General features: G+C 44.2%; 1 protein-coding gene across 5 annotated transcripts; it reads left to right on the top strand.

The window, feature by feature from the left end:
* The first annotated feature begins 103 nt into the window (after positions 1-103).
* Positions 104-15440, top strand: LOC143908714 (uncharacterized). Of its 5 annotated transcripts, none has more exons than XM_077426486.1 (9): positions 104-786; positions 4149-4264; positions 4561-4774; positions 6896-7229; positions 7604-7907; positions 8895-9269; positions 10375-11675; positions 11917-12618; positions 12726-15440. In XM_077426486.1, the coding sequence occupies exons 2-9, from the start codon at positions 4175-4177 to the stop codon at positions 12886-12888; spliced, it is 3483 nt and encodes a 1160-aa protein (XP_077282612.1). In that variant the 5' UTR covers positions 104-786; positions 4149-4174; the 3' UTR covers positions 12889-15440. The 5 variants fall into 5 exon arrangements, with proteins under 5 accessions (XP_077282612.1, XP_077282621.1, XP_077282624.1 ...); XM_077426495.1 differs by lacking the exon at positions 104-786 and adding an exon at positions 1563-2926 and having other exon boundaries at positions 12704-12864; XM_077426479.1 differs by lacking the exon at positions 104-786 and adding an exon at positions 1564-2926.
* Positions 15441-16645: the final 1205 nt, after the last annotated feature.

Consider the following 16645-nt stretch of genomic DNA (forward strand, 5'->3'; position numbering starts at 1 on the left):
CTTTAATCTTTCCGAAGCTGGCGGAAGTCACATGGATGTCCGTTCGCTCGGTAACGGTACTAACGGTACATACATACATGACATGGTTCGTGTCCGTGCTATGGTTCATGTCCGAACTAGAGTCCTAGGCCGGTATTGTCGGCATCTTCTTCGGACGGTTTTGAACGCTATATATAAGACGCGAACGTTAAATCTTAAATGAACGGTCTAGGGTGTAGCGTAGACCGTAGAGTATCGCGCGTCGTCGGCGTTTCATTTTCTTCCGAATCATATCCGGCATCCCTCGCGGTTGACGCTTGACACTGTGAGCAGTGTGAACCGTGAGCTAAGCAGTCTAAGCACACCCCTGCAAGGAACGCGAAGCACGAGCGCGGAGCGTGCGCGACTTGTCGCTCGAGCGGGGCTCGAGCCTCGAGCCTCGAGCACGAGTACGAGTCTACGAGTAGGACGCGAGCACGCGAGTCGTCGACGTCGTCGTCGTGGGTCGTGGACTCGTGGCGCGTGCCATGGACAGAGAGGTCAGAGAGCAGCCAGAGAGCGCGTCTCCTTAAAGGAGCACAGCTGGCACGGATCGCGGATCGCGGGTCAAGATGTGAGCCGTTAAGGCGCGGGGGTGTCACGCTATAAAAAAGCGAGTCGTGGGCCCAGGCCGAGAGAGGGAGAGGGAGAGCGAGAGCCTGACACACACGAGGGGAGAATCGGAGAATAGAGAACGGGAGTAGCGCTGGAAAAGGGGCGCGCGCGGTGTTGGCCGCGAGCTGCGGCAATGGAGGACATCGGACTAGGGTAAGTACCGTCGCGCGCGCTTCCAGTTTTGTCGAGATGCGTGTGCTCGTCCGAGGTCCGAGGTCCGAGAAGAAGCGCGAGCGCGAGCGCGAGTGCGCTCTCGCCTCGCCGAGGGCGCCGAGGCTGAGCTGACAGCTGAGGTCGCCGAGAAGAGGACGGAGAGGAAAGTAGGGCGTCGGGGGTGGTTAGTGTTGGCGGCATGTCGGGCGGCCTCAGGACGGTCGCGGTCGCGGGGGTGTCCCGCTTTTTCGCCACGACGCTCTCGCCGCCTCCGGAAACGCAACCCGAGAGCGAGCTTCTCTTCGAAGGCGGAGGCGAGAACGCGTCGGCGCGGAAGGCTCGCGCGTCGGTGACGACGAGTGTAGCGAGCGAACGCGGCCAAGAGGACGTGGAAGGTCTGGCCGTCTGGCGCGGGTGCCGTTGTCGCTGTCACGCGCGAAACGCGCGTACCTCGTCTCTCTTTCTCGCGTCTATATTCTCGCTTCTGTATCTCTATCACTGTCGCAAATAAACGCAAACGTCCGTTGCACCCTTATCCATCTGACCTTACTCGACGTAGAGAAGCACGTTTTCGCGCGTTTTCTTTTTCGAGTAGAACAGTCGAAGGCTCGCCACCCTCACGGGCCGTGCCTGATCTCGCGAAATACATACACGTTTTCGCAAAGAACGTATTATTCTGTGGAACAGTAGAACAAGTGCCCCGCGAGCGTTACTCGTCAAAATCCTGCAACGTGTGACTCTCTCTCTCTCTCTCTCTCTCTCTCTCTCTCTCTCTCTCTCTCTTCCATTTTCTTCCGATCTTTCTATATTTATATACTTTTACTACAAATGCAAAAGAGCAAATAAAGCTAGGACGGACAGCGAGCAGCGAGAAGATGTGACGTCACTTGCTTTTCATCCACCTTTTTCTCTAAAAGATTAAATAGTTATGCTTGAATATGATGAAAACTATATGTGAAAGTAGTATATGAAAAAGCATACGTTTTATGGAGAATAAACTTATTTAGCGCGTTGGACGTACGGTGAATGGCGGAGATGGTGGAACACGGAGTGGTGGCGAGGAAAAAGCACGTCTCGCGTACTTCGGCGCTTGCTCGCGTATTTCTCTTTCTTCGTTTATCGTTAGAGATATATGTACTTCGCGCGTCGCGCTAACATCAAAGTGTTCCAACCGCGAGCAGCGTTGTGTACGCGCGTTGTACGCGCGCCGCGGCGCGACGCGACGCGACGGCGACGTAGGTAGGAGTGCGCGCGTGTAAAAACGTAACGTAAGGAGCACCGTCACATTTACCGACGACGCGCACCTTACTCTACGTGTCGCTATTGTCAGTCTTTGCCACTTTGCCACCGACAGTCCGAGAGATGAACCTCGCCGGGCACGCGCCGCGTTTTTATCACCGCCACACCGCCGGATACACGTACACTTTACATAAGAGAGATTCTTTTTTTATCTTTGCCTGCTTATATACAAAATATACTAATATACAACAAAAAGAAGTATGTCGAACGTAGGTCTCATTTCTGCCGTTATCGTCAAGCACGGTTTTTTGTACCAACGTGGTTAAACACGACCGCGACACGGGAAACGCGGGGGGGAAAAAAAAATAGATCGATGATCGATCGAGAACGACATAATGCTCTTTACGGGCCACGGGCTATCATTCACGATTATTATTCTTTAATTTCTAACTAACGTTCCGCGGTCGTTTATTTTCTCTGCACGCTCTGCACGCTCTGCGAAATAAAAATCATAAACGAGAGATGAAGCTCGCGGAGAAGCTCGGCCGTAAGTCTTCGTAACGCGCTACGTACTACATAAATATTTTGAAAAGTGGTACGTCGTGCAGCAAATACATTTTGGATGCGTAATAGTCTGCAAGTCTGACTTTGTGACTCGTGACTTGTGTGCAAAGATACATCTTTCTCGGGACGGTCCTAACTACCTTGATGCGTAGACTCGCGCGTTTGCGCTTCGAAGGTGCGATGTGCTATGAATAGAAGAGCCTTGTTAGCGACCGCACAACGTACGCGCCTGTACTTGTGCCAGATGCATCAGGTGTACGAGAGCTACGTTACAATCGCATGTTCGAAGATGCCCGTCGATCCGTGAACGTATATCTATATACGATACGTATAGTAGGTACGAACTCTGTGCGTGACGTCATCGCGGCGCGGCGCGGCGCGGCGTCGCCGTCCCCGTCAACCACAACCACAACCCATTCTATATCGTAACGTTTATGCCGACGCGACGCGTTCAACTGTGCGTGAAACGCCGACTAACGCTACGATAAACCAACGTATTTATTTATTATTATACGTAGAAAGATATACATTTATGTTTTTTTTTTACGAGCAACGCTTCGTTCGCGAGCTATAAAATCTTAAAAGATCGTCGAAGGAAAGTCTCGTTAACGGTTATAGCGAAGAGTAGTTAGATGAGTGATGAGTGTTAGTCTCAACCTTTTAATTTTAAACAACGCAAGATGCCGCAAGAGATACCGCGAGATATATGACTTATATTATAACACGGTCTTTCGCGAACGCGCTGTCACTTATCTATATTATATTACGTATATAATCGAACACGTTGTATATACGCGTCCGCGTCTCCACGGTGGCTCACGCGCTACCGATCGTGTCTCTCCCTTCTCTTAATCGGTAACCCCCGGACGGGACACGTCCTGACGGGGCTTGAAGACGTCGAAGAGATCTCGTTAAAATGAATCTCCTGTTTCACGTAGTTTATATAAAGTAAGTGCGGAACGATGTTATATCGTTTCTCTTTAACTACTTAATAAATACGTTTTAATATTACACATAGTGACGATGTACGAGTACGATAAAATACACGATTATTAATATTAGATATATTTATTACGGGCAAAGCAAGAAGAAATAAATATCGTATATAACACGTGTCGCAAGTTTCATTTAATAAAAATCACGGCAAACACAACGGCCTTTTTTACGTAGGTTAATTCGCGTGACTGACGAAGTAAATGTTACTTCGTCGGTTTAAATGCCTTTCGTATTTAATATAAGCACCGTTTCAAAACATTTTCTCGAGCTTTATCAAGCGAAAAATCGCGGCGAAGAGCGTCACACGATATACACCTGTTGGTGTTATTACATAATACTCGACAACTGTCGTATAACAACGGCAAGAATGAGAGCGTAATAACCGAGCTGGCGCGTATACACGCGACACGTGTGTATACCTTCTTTCACGCGCTCTCAAGATTGCGTGAAGTAAGATTTCGCTTTCGCAAAGTTAAAAGTTTCGCGTAAAAGCCATTAACGTGTCGGCAAAAATTTCAAGTATCGTATGAGTTTGATTTCTTTTTTTTTTTTTTTTTTTCCAGTATTACCGTGGTCTGAGTGCTCAAAAATGGCATCAGGATTGCCGAATGTCCATCAAAAGAAGCTTGGACCAGCGCCGATAGCATCTTTCGAAGACTTATCCGAGGAAGTGGAAAACGTGAGTCCTATTCCTCTTCATCGTTTATCTCAAAATCGGCTCTCTCTCTTTCTCTCTCTCTCTCTCTCTCTCTCTCTCTCCCCCCCTCCTTCCCTCTCTCTTTCTGAGATCCTTTTTTGACTTGAATCTCGATGTTATACGTGTGCGATCTCGAGATTAATCTTCTCGATCGTCCGTGAGTTCTGTGAATCACTGCGAGAAGCCGACTCTCGACCTGAGCCCGCACCAACCAACCAATCAACCCCGTGTGACTGTGGTACGATCCACGACAAACCAGGAAACGAATTTGAATGCAGGGAGAATCGGCGGCAGCGGCAGCGGCGACGGCGACGACGGCGGTAGCGGTAGGGCGCATGCCGGGCATCGTCGAGGTCACCACGCCAGCAACGCCTGGTACGTCGCTCAAGACGCCTAGCACGCCGCGAATTGATATCAGTAGAGCGAGCAGTTCTTCGCACCATGAGGACAGTAATTCCAGGGATTCGTCGCCTGACCGGGAGCTTCTCGCAGGTGCGTGCTTTCTTGTAAAGTATCCTGTTTTATTTCCGTTTCACGTTTTTCACACTTTGCTCAGCGGACACGCGTATGTCATCGCGTAAAACTTTGCTAACGCGATATTCACGTAACTTTGAGTGAACGGACGTTGACCGCGGTCTACATCTAAATATGTACACGTAGTGAGCCAGTCTGAATAAAGGAGCATTATAAATGTTTGTTATTTGAATCTGTTTTTAACGTTTTGTTCGTCAATCATTTTTTTCTTTGATCGCGATATTTAACATGGCGTAATGCATGTAGGTATCTAAGACGAAAATCCATCCGTTGCCATTAAATCGAGAGCCTATCGGGGTAAGAAGCGAGCTTTGCGTGCACAGGTTGCACATATTTCGAATAGTTTCTGAAAAAGACGCCCTTAGGTCAAGGTCTTGATCGATTCAACTTACAGGAGTTTAACGGGCCTGTTCGATGGTACCGCGCTCGCGTCGTTATATGGGTTCTCGCACGATATACACGCTGCACAACGTAAAACGCATTAAAGTCCCATCAACGTTCTTCTTTGATCCGTGCCGACACGATTTTCTTATCTATTCTCTTCTACGTATCGTGTATAATACTTTCGTTCGTACGTTCGAATCCTGCGCACGGTCGCAATGTTACGTCTCCTATTTATATATCTCACTAAATGTTGCTGTTATCAAACTATTGCTGCAACGTACAAATACAAGAACGAAAGTCTTTTCTATGTGACATGACATACACGTAAAATGTATCAAGTAGTGAACGTCGGTCTCTTCATATACTATACTACGTACGGGATAGATTTCTTTTGACGCCGTTTATTGGGATGCTGTTGAGCCTATTAAATCCTTCATTTTCTCTACACGTGGGGATAGATCAAAACTATGGAATACGACATATGTACATATACATACGTCGGGGATGGAAGCGTCGCGTAGTTGAACGATTATACAGCTACATTTACACATTTTGCAGAAACCGTGAGAGGACGCGACGTAGATTTCAATCAACGTATACGTATTCAAATGTTAGAGATGCGTGTGCGGACATTCGGAGAAGCCAAACAAGTAGAAACTTGCACATTGTTTCCTCGTAGTTTTTAATTGTGCAAGTAGAAACTTGCACATTGCTTCCTCATAGTTCCTAAGTGTGCAAGTTTTTATTTTATTCGAGGTATAATTATCGGTATTTATTTGTTTTGGCTTCCTCATAGAGGAAGCTTTGTTAGCAAAGGTTCTGATTTCACACTTAACTCTTTTGGGGACTGCGTAAATAATTATATACATTCACTAAAAAATACTAAAAATACTTGTCCACTTAAAAACTAAAACAATACTTTATCGATAAAAAAAATCAGCCCGATATTATAAATATTTGAGATAGCGATTTATTTTTAATTCTATTATATTTTCCAGTCTTTTCTACCCCTATTTCATATATAATTGGTTAATATTTGGTTGATCAGATCAAGTTTTATAAAGCTTCTATGTATGTACAAATTCTTCGAAATTTCAAATGTGTGTAATACGAGATCTGATCAATCAAATTTTAATGAATTATATATGAAATATAGGGGTAGAAAAAAAACTGGAAAATATAATAAAATTAAAAATAAATCGCTATCTCAAATATTGAGAAAGCGGCAGCGTAAAACACATTTTTCAAAAAAAGGAAAATCTGCATAAAATCTATACCGGTAGACCGATTTCAATAAAATTTGAGGAGGACATACTTTCTATAATACTCTATTTGTGTGCAAAAATTCAAACTGGTATCTAAAAAATTGTAGAAGTAGATGCGTGTACAAAAATCCGTACACACACACACACACACACACATACATACATACTTCCGGACATTTTTTACTAATATGATTTTTCGACATTTTAGAACATTCTAAACCTATTTCCATCAAAATCTCGAAAAAAAATTTTTTCACCATTACAAAGCTTCCTCTATGAGGAAGCAATATAAGAAGGGAGAAACCTTTCGTAATCTTTTAAACGTCCGCGTTAATCTACATTATAGACTTGGAAAGTTATCTCGAGGGAATAACGCGTCGCTTGTTCAAGAACGAAACGGTGTAAAACGGGAGATCTTGTGACGTTTTAGGTGCGGATCCTCCGTCCGGTTGCAAGCTGACCCTGGGCTACAAGGAAGACGCCCAAGACCTCAGGTCATCTACGGAGGAACTGGATTTACAGGATCCCGTCCATGAGCAAGATCTCAAACGGGAGTCCAAAAGGCGAAGGCGGAAGGAGGCCGACGGATCTCAATCGGATTACAGTGGCAAGCAGCTGGGTCAAGATCGCGAACGCAAGGACAGTAATTGCTCGGAGATATGCTTGCTCAACATTAGCGGTAGAACGTCTAGACTGTCGTCGGTTGGCAGTCAAGGCTCCGGCGTCTCCGGGAAGCTCTCGGTCATGTCAGTGACGTCCTCCAGGTAAGAACGGCAAAATATTAAAGATGTGACGACACACGTTATCTGGCATGCTTGCTGGATGCTGGTGGTAATATGTATTTCCTTCTTGAAGAGTCACCATATTTTTTTTGGAACGCTAGTTTGAGGTTGCCGCTCTATGATCTGTTTTATCGCGTTCTTTATTTGCCTTGCACGCCAAGTCTCCAGTTACTCCGTTATTACTTACACAAAGTTTACGTCCCTGCGTATTTACTTTGACGTCTCATTCGGTCTGTCTGATGAAAAGTGAAACCCGTAGGCTTTGCTAACGAAATTCATACGGCATATACAACACGGAAAATGCGTAAAATGTACTCGTTGTTGACGAAAGATGTGTGCATTGCGGTTTCCTTTAGATCCCCGAGTCCTCACAAGTGTCTACTGGAGACGTCGTTCTGCGGAAGCAAGCCGACGCTGGCTGATAATCTAATAGAGCCATCGAAACCGGAGACCGATGATCTCGAGAAGATACTCTTGAAGCGGGAGGCCGATACCACGAAGGCCGTGATTCCCGAGAGTATTAAAGTGCCTATGGTAGGTGGCACGTTGAAGCCGGAGCCGTTGGACAAGCCTAGAAGACGCGGTCGTGAGGAGCGGAAGGAAATCTTCAAACGGGAAGTGGAAATCACCAAAAGATTTCTGGAAAAAGTTAATATAGAGGTTGGTCTCTCTGTCTTTTAAGATCCTGTTTTTTATTTTCCAAGAGTCGCTTGATATTTTCTGTCGAGAACGATCGAGGCGGTGTTTGCGAGTCTCGTGACGTAGATTTTTTTTTATATTCACGAGTCACATCGTGCTCGAGTACGAGCGTCCGCGTCGTGACTCTTACTATAATACTAACCCACGTATATCTGGCGCAGATAGTATGGGACCTACACGTTAACGCCGCGTCCGAACGGCTGTTACAAAGGGGTACTACACACACGTTTATGGCAAAATATTCTCGGTGTGTTACCTTTTTTTTCTAAGAGGTGGCACGCGAACGAAAACCGACGATTTTGATCGGACCTGAACTTTGATCTTCGGCTCATTAGAGCAGCGCACAACTCTCTGCGCCACACGCGCCATTTTTTAAATATAAGATTATATTCGTCTATTAGGATTTTATTCACGTGGATTTTATCGAAACGTTTATCACGAGCGTTAGACGGAGACATGATATGAGCGTGATAATAGGGCAAAAGTGTTACAAACGTCTTTTTTTTTTCTATATCTATATACGCGCGGCAAAGCCGTAGGAGGAACGCTTTATAAACAACAATGGTTCTGCACGACGGTCGCTTATGTATAGCTGTTGTTATTTACACAGCGCTCCTTCTAAATCTCACGGCCTCGCCGCGCGCGTAATAGCAACGTTAATGCTAATAAGCTGCTCCTCGTCGACTTGCGCGAACGCACTCGGCGTCGCGTATCTTTATTAATTACGCGCTCGTTACGTATTGTGAGAAGACTTACAAAACGGTAAAGGACTTTTTGATTCAGTTTAACCTGCTCAACCTGCCCTCGAGAAGTGGTCCGGTCATTATACCAGACACCCTGTGTATATATAAAAATATTTAAATAAATATTTACTTTTGACGGTGAGACTAATGAATAAATATATTAGCTTTTCTCTCGTATTGTGTGTGTATATGTGTGCGGGGGCAGGTACCGATCATCAAAAAATCGAGCGAACAACAAGGATCGGCACCGCGACAACAGCACCAACAACACAAGCAGCACGTGCAACAGCAACAGCAACATCAACAACAACATCAACATCAACATCAACATCAGCAGCAGCACGACCAATCAACAAATATTCAAATCCAGGAAGTTCAAAAACCCGTGACACTCGATTTCAACGACAAAAGAAAGAAGACTCAAAACTTTAAGGAGATTGTGCAGACGACACCTACGACGAGTAGCCTCACCGGAAGTCCGAACGTACCGAGACATCAAAAAGTCCGCGATCTTGAAGGCTCGCGAACGCCCAGTCCGTCGTCTGTATCCAGAAAAAGTAGCTTTGCCTCGTTGTTTAAGGTACATAAATAATATCTTATATATATATATATATATATATATATATATATATATATATATATATATATATATATATATAAACGATTTCGCGATTTATTATAGCGTAGTAATCAAAGAAGGAAAAGAAAAAGATTATGTATTATATTGTATGTATTTGCTTTAAGGGGTTACACCACTGTATAGAAGTCTAAAATAAAGCGTTTTTTTGCGATTTTTTTGCTGGAAGGAAAAGTAAGAGGATAATAATATTCAAGGATGTTATTCATCATGTTTTTAAGTGTTAAAAAAAAAACGTATTATTTTTTAATAGTACAAAATGGCGACGCTGCAGCCATTCTCGCGAAGCATGTTTAATTTGACGCGCTCTGCGGCACGCAGTATAACTGACGCAACGTTGACGCTGGAAAGAAAAATTTTTTTTTTAATCTACCGGAGTATAGCTAGAGAAATACATAGGGGATTTTAAAAATATTACGTTTTGTGTGATTGGCGAGCATTTGAAGTAAACAGTTCACGTCTTGACCAAAAAAAGAGGCACGCATTTGTTAATAAATAATGTTAGAATCAACTTATCGAAAATCCCGTATGTCGTTCTCTTCGGAATGTTATTTTAAAAATATGGTCAAAATTTGGAGTGAATAGAATGAAACGTGTTGGACTTATGCCGCGTGCCGCGGAGTAGTGCTATAGCGACTCGTGCCCCGTCATTTTGTATTTTTTTAACAAATAAAAAAATTTTTTACATACTTTAATATATGTCTAATAAAGCCTAAAAGTTCTTTTGACCATATATTTCATTCCTTTCTAAAAAAAGAATACCAAAGAAAATGGACAGTTACAGTGGTGTAACCCCTTAAAAATAAAATGCAACATATATCAGATACGTTTGAAATAATTCTTATTACGTGAAATACGTACCATTTATAATCATCTTTAGTGCGTATTTTCATTCAGAGAACATTTTACCGCCTGTTTAAAAACTTTTAGAGTCTTTACTTAACATAGACTTTGATAGAGAGACGCGGACACCCTGCCATTTATCCAATCTAATATTTAATCTTTTATTATCAAGTCACTGACGTATATTATATTTGTGTTTAAATAGGCTAGAACCGACGGCAGCGTATTGAGTCCGGAATCACCGTCACCTAGCACAAAGCCACGACGAAGTTTGACATCGAAATTGAAAGACACTACGGAGAGTCTGAGGAGCCGGTCAAAATCACGCGATAGAGTCTCCATAGACAAAGGTTCAATCATGAAGAAGGACTCGAAGAATAAGGGGGTATTTTCGTCTACACTGAGCTTGTTTAAGAAACGCGAGAGGAAGAAGAGCTATGATGAAGCAATTGCGGCCTCGTGTGATCTTGAAGTTGCCAGTGGGGACGTACATCCGTCTCTCGAGAGTATCGGTCACGTGGAGTTTACGTTCAACACGGAGAAAGAAAGGACGCGTCAGGATGATTCAATCTTCATTAGTCTGCATGCCGATGACAGGAACTACGAGGAGGCCTTGCCGTCGGAGAGCGTCTCGATACCGTTGGAAACGCCGACCAAATTACTGGACGAGTACGAGTCCGAAGGGCCGCATATGGGCCGCATAATCACAGAGGTGTCGATCGAGCACCATCCGACACCGTCGTCGTCGATCGCCAAACGTAGGACTGAAGCGCAGATCGAAACGCGTACGGCGACGCAGACAGTATCCAAAAGCTTGTGCAGAGATAACCGGCCACAGCAGAGCGAGTTGGAAGACTCGCACATACTGAAAAGTTCCAAGTTGAGAGACTCGAAGATTAGCGCGCAGGCTAACAAAATAGTCGAGGCGCTCCCACCACCCAAGTCCGCGATTACGGTTAAACCAGATATTAAACTGGAGATTAACGCGGAAGTTAACGCGATAGACTTGCGAACGTCGTCCAGTGCAGGTTTATCGAGAGAATCTACGGGCAAAAAGCCGGACATAATAAAGCCAAAGAGAAAAAGCAAAGAGACGCAGCAGCAACAGCAGCAGCCAGAATCACCCGAGAAGATAAACGATGATGTAGGGATGCAGCAGAAAAAGATAAGCTCGGGAGAGCTTTCTCAAACTGTACAAGAAACTAAAAGACTTGATCTCCTTGATGACAAGATCAGTAAGTCGCTAGAACAGAAAGGTCTGGTAAAAACACCCAGTGTGATATCCGATTTGGATCATAATAGCTCTGAATCCGAGAAAGATTCGGAGATCGAGTTTATTCGTAATAAGGTCGAGAAGCTGGCTGAGGAACTACCGGACGAGCGAAAGGGTCTCTTTTACGAGGAGAGCTTCGAGGAGGATCTTCCATATGTACCGACGACTCTGCCATTGGAGAAGAGCGTCGCTATACCTATTTTACCGGTTAAACAACGACTTCAGGAAGTAAGGTACGTCTTTTAAATGAAAACGTATAAATCTCGACATATCACGAACGATACATATACATATGTGATATTACGTGTAAGATTACAATATAAAATAACGTATTTGATCGAGTCTTGTTTATTTTATAATTAAATATTACGATTAACGTATATGTACACGACGTAGAAGACAGTCCTTATCTAGAGAAAGTCCTTAACACGTTTTAATTTTTAATTCATATTAATGATGCGTGATTCTTATCAGGACGATCCCAATCGAGAGACCACGCTCAACAACGCCGATAAATCCAACTTTACTCGACGAGTTTGTGATGCAGACATCGCTGGACGAGCGGCGCGTGGAACGGATGAAGATATCTCTGCCGCGAGAGGATAGTTTTAAGCTGAAGAGCCCACGTCGGCAATACGCCAGTACAGCGAATACGTTCACTGAATTTGCGGGCAAGGTGCCGCCGGATGGCGGCCGCAAAGGCGCTACCAACCAAGGAAAATCACCTAGTCCACCTCCACTGCCACCGAGAGCATCATCATCATCGTCATCATCATCATCAGCAGCAGCAGCTGAAGCAGCAGCTGGAGCAGCAGCAACAACAGCAACAGCAGCGCGGCCGAGCAACTGGATCAACTTTGAAGAAATACCGGAGAAGCGAAAGGCACCGAAACGGATACAGACGATACCGCGGCCAGAGGACGAGCGTGCAAAGACTATCAGCGGTGGTTATAGCTACGTGCAACCGGAAGAGTGCAAGTGTGAGTGCCATGAGGAGTCTAGGCGGGCGTCTATGCGAGAGGCAGCGGCGGTGGCAGCGGCTGTCGCCGCTACTGCCACCGGCACCAGTACCAGAACCTCCTCTTGCAGCAGCACGGGCGAGCGACCGTGCAACGGCGAAAATTGTACGGCGCCGGCCACTGGCGGTAGCTCGGTCGACCGTGCCAGTATCGTCAGGTAAACCACGCGGCTACCACGTGTCAACGCGAGCTAACCACGTGTCCAGCCCGAGACGATCCGCGAAGGCGCTAGTGACGAGTAGAAATCTGTTTCTGTACTTTCAGTGACAGCTCGCTGGAGTGTTCGTTGAGCATCGACGACGGCCAGAGCACGCAGGTGCTTCTCGGCAACTCGACGAAACCCTTCGCAATGGATCTCGACGTGCGTTCCAACAGGTCGAGCACCGTATCGCAGGAGGAAAACGACGAGACTCAGCACCACGAATAATACGTTTAATATTAGCGCACCTCGTATAGCGCATCCACGCCTTAGGATCTTTGGCGTTCCCTCTTTTTCGTACGGAAAGATGACGCCGAGTTCCTCCGATACGAATCAAAGAACGCGTTGATTCCGAATGAGACGCGCGCCATCGTTGTTTTCGTCACATTTTTTTCCTACGAGACACGTTCTAAAGGGATTCTATGTGCGTTTCTCGGTAGATCGTAGTAGGCGCGCGATAAAACTTCCGAAAGCACATCGCTCGCGTCTTCGAAAAATCGGATTTCGAGGTGACTTTCGTCTTCAGCGTTACACCGTTGTTTATCTGTATGACACACACCACGCGGACCATTTTTGCATACGTGCATCGGATTTACATTACTTTCGCATGATACTTGGCACGAAAACGGCCGTGTTATATACCGCTATATCGCGTAGTTTGTTTCTTTTTTTGTCGTACGTTTCTTTTGACGGTAGTCGCCGTCGTTATCGTAATATAAGAGAAGGAAATGGAGAGTACGGCGTGTAACGCTCTTCACTGTACGAAGTTTTTTCCAAGTATAAAATTAAGAGCTTTCGGAAAAAAGCTACATCCTTATTTTACGAGTTTAAGAGTTTATCGTACGCATGCCATGCACGCATGTGCGTTGATACTTTGTTAGAGGTAGACCTAGAGGCACCCCGAGGATGGTGGCTCGCTAATGTTTCTACTAATATCTACAACGTTGTCACTAGTTTTCTCTGACGAGAGACACGCGCACCGCCACGAAATATCGATGAAACGTTCGGGTGTCGCTTGTATCTCACTCTCTTTCTGAAAGAAAGTATAAAAGGTGTAGAACACACACACACACACACACACACACACATTATTTTATCAATTGTATATACAGCGACGATCGATGAGGCGAGATCTCGCGGTGTTCGAGCAAGCTTTCGAAGCTTCATATCATATAGATAAGCATAACGTTATAAACACATATATATTTCCGTGGGCACGTTGATCTTGTACCGAAGTTACGAAGTTTATTCAATGTTGAGCCGGAGTTGAACCGGTACGATCATTTACTGATCGCGTGTTTTTCAAACTTGTACGATAGCATTTACATAAACGAGTCTATACAATGACCGCGAAGTATAGGTTTCGCGAACGGTCCCGTCGCCAATATCGTACGCGTTATACGTTACGGCGCGTAACGCTGCATAATTATCCGAAAGTTGGTCGACGTTCATGCTAAATGCACGCGATCGAAACTATTACTTAAATAATATGTTATTACTGCATACGACGTAAACGGCGCACGCGCGCACGACGTTTTCCAACTACCTTGTACTATCTTGTAAAATGCTCCTAAAGGTGCGCGTTCATTGACGCTAGAAACCAGCGGCAGCGTCAAGAAAATGTAGTGGGGGAAGAAGTTCAGACCGTCTCAACTTTTTAGCGTACCGCAAACGTCAACGGAACTTCTTCCCCCACTACATTTTCTTGACGCTGCCGCTGGTTTCTAGCGTCAATGAACGCGCACCTTACGTGCCGGCGATTTTTCTACTCGCCACAATCTTTTTGCATCTTTATTTTTAGATCTGGCTTGGCGAGCCATCATTCGCACGAACGTGCTACGTTCAAAGGGAGCGCGTCTTTGTCATTATTCTCCCCTCGGTCGCGGGACGTTCAGGAAGCCGAGACGAGATGCACATATTACGTGTGCGTGTTCCATAAGTGTCGAGCTCTCATACGATAGAGAGAAAAAGACACGTCTATATTATCTACCTCCTTAAAAAGAAAAGAAAAGAAAAAGAACGACAAAAAATGTACCAAAGATACGCGAGTGTCTGCGTGGAGAGTTGTTGCATCCGCGCTTTGAAAATCAGCCTGACAACTCGACCAGCTCGGTTTGACTTCTTTTCCACGTCGAAGATTCGTGATAAAATGGAACGTAAAAGCGTTAACTTTTTAATAGTATCTGCTCTATATTCGTCCACGGCGCGGAGTTATCTCGTTAATACATATACGGATGACACGACGGTAAAGGATACACGTTGTTTTTGCCTTCAACACGTTGTCTATATTGCTTTTAATAGTAACACTTCAGGCAAAGTTCTAATCTAATGTCATAGAGTAGTATTCATAGTCAGATCTTAAATATGACTATGAATACCGGCCATAGTCGTGCATTGTACGTTTAAAATATATTTTTCGGAATGTTGGAATGACGAAGAGTTTGAGCGTCGTCGACAACGGTCGCGAGAACAGGAAGGGCGTAAACGCGTTCTACGCGATTTTCGACCACTTTTGTAAAACGTAATCTGAATTCTTTACTTTCACGTTAATGTGTCAAGTTTTTTTATTCTTAATAGATTAGTGGAGAGATAGGATAATACGTTCCCATTAACTGGATCTGTGCTCTACAAAGAGCATTGTAAAAAGTTACCGTTGCTTTGAATTCCATTTTGTATTTTACATTCAATCGTTAATTGCGAGTAATCACGTTATAATTTTTGATAGAAAAATACTTTTAGATGTTATATAAATATCAATTTATATAATTTAAAGATTATAGCCTCCTCGGAAAAAAAGCGGAAAAATAATGATTAAAAAAGATATGATTTGTTTCCTCTATTCGGAATCAGACATATGTGTAGCGTGACCTGATGATCTAATGATCGAAACTATCTAACGTGACGTAATGATTGAATTACGTTATGGAAATCGATCGTGGATATATATATATATATATATATATATAGTTGGCGACTGACTGATTGTCCACATCTAATCGAAGAACGATAATCGTATTCCACTTGGCATCGAAAATTAATAAACAGTGCCCGTAATTCATTTGCATGTGTAGCGAGAAAATGAGCTTACAGGGGGTCAAACCAAAATTCACGTACGCATTTATGAGCAAAGTGGCACGTTTTGTTCTGCACGATTGTTTCTTTTCCTTTTTAGTCTCTCTCACGAATGACATATAATACATATATACATATGTATAAATTTCGTCAACGCGTGTAAGTACTTGGAATACTTCATATTGACTTAAATGAGTTTCGCTCAATGGTTAGGTTTTTTCGTGATGTTATCCTTCTAGTTGTAAGAGAAAAAGAAAAAGGAACTATATGCATCGTGTTCAAAGTGAAAAGATTAATTTTTAAGCAACAAAAATAGTTTGCCGCTTGTCTGTCACGCCGAGCGACGCGTCGATGAAAGATTGACAACTTTGTACGTATAATAGCCGTCGTCAAAAGTTGCGATAAGAAAAGTTTGCCTTCTTTTGAAACTATTTTGTATTTTCCTCGGTTTATCAAACGTTTCATAGGAAATATCCTATTATGATTTACAGTTGTCAAAAAAGCAGACAACAGGTCTTTTTCTATCGATTGATAAATAATTTCTTACAAAGTGTTTCTCCGTCATTTGTGCGTGTCAAGTCGCATATGCTCGACGTGGCAGAGCGTACGCACGCGTATTGGAATTGAATCGAGTTTCCATTCTACTTCCATTCCATCCTTTATTTTCCTCTCCGTCCCTGTATACTCCTCTTCACCTCCACCTGGACATGTAGTAGTTAAGTCGAGAAATAACGTACGTACGATATAGAGATGTAAGTGCGTAAGTAATACTTGGCGACGTGATCGGATGTGCCCGTCTCTTTTTCCTTTTCTTCTTCTCTTTTCGGCGAAGGAAAAGGGACGAGTAACGCCATGCATGTAGTAAGCACGCTTGTGAAGACGGCGCACGTTGGTCTCGATGCAGCCAAATATT

The sequence above is a fragment of the Temnothorax americanus genome, unplaced genomic scaffold (genome assembly GCF_048541705.1).
Source record: "Temnothorax americanus isolate GAGA-0224 unplaced genomic scaffold, ASM4854170v1 Scaffold1, whole genome shotgun sequence".
In the NCBI taxonomy this organism is placed as follows: Eukaryota; Metazoa; Arthropoda; class Insecta; order Hymenoptera; family Formicidae; genus Temnothorax; species Temnothorax americanus.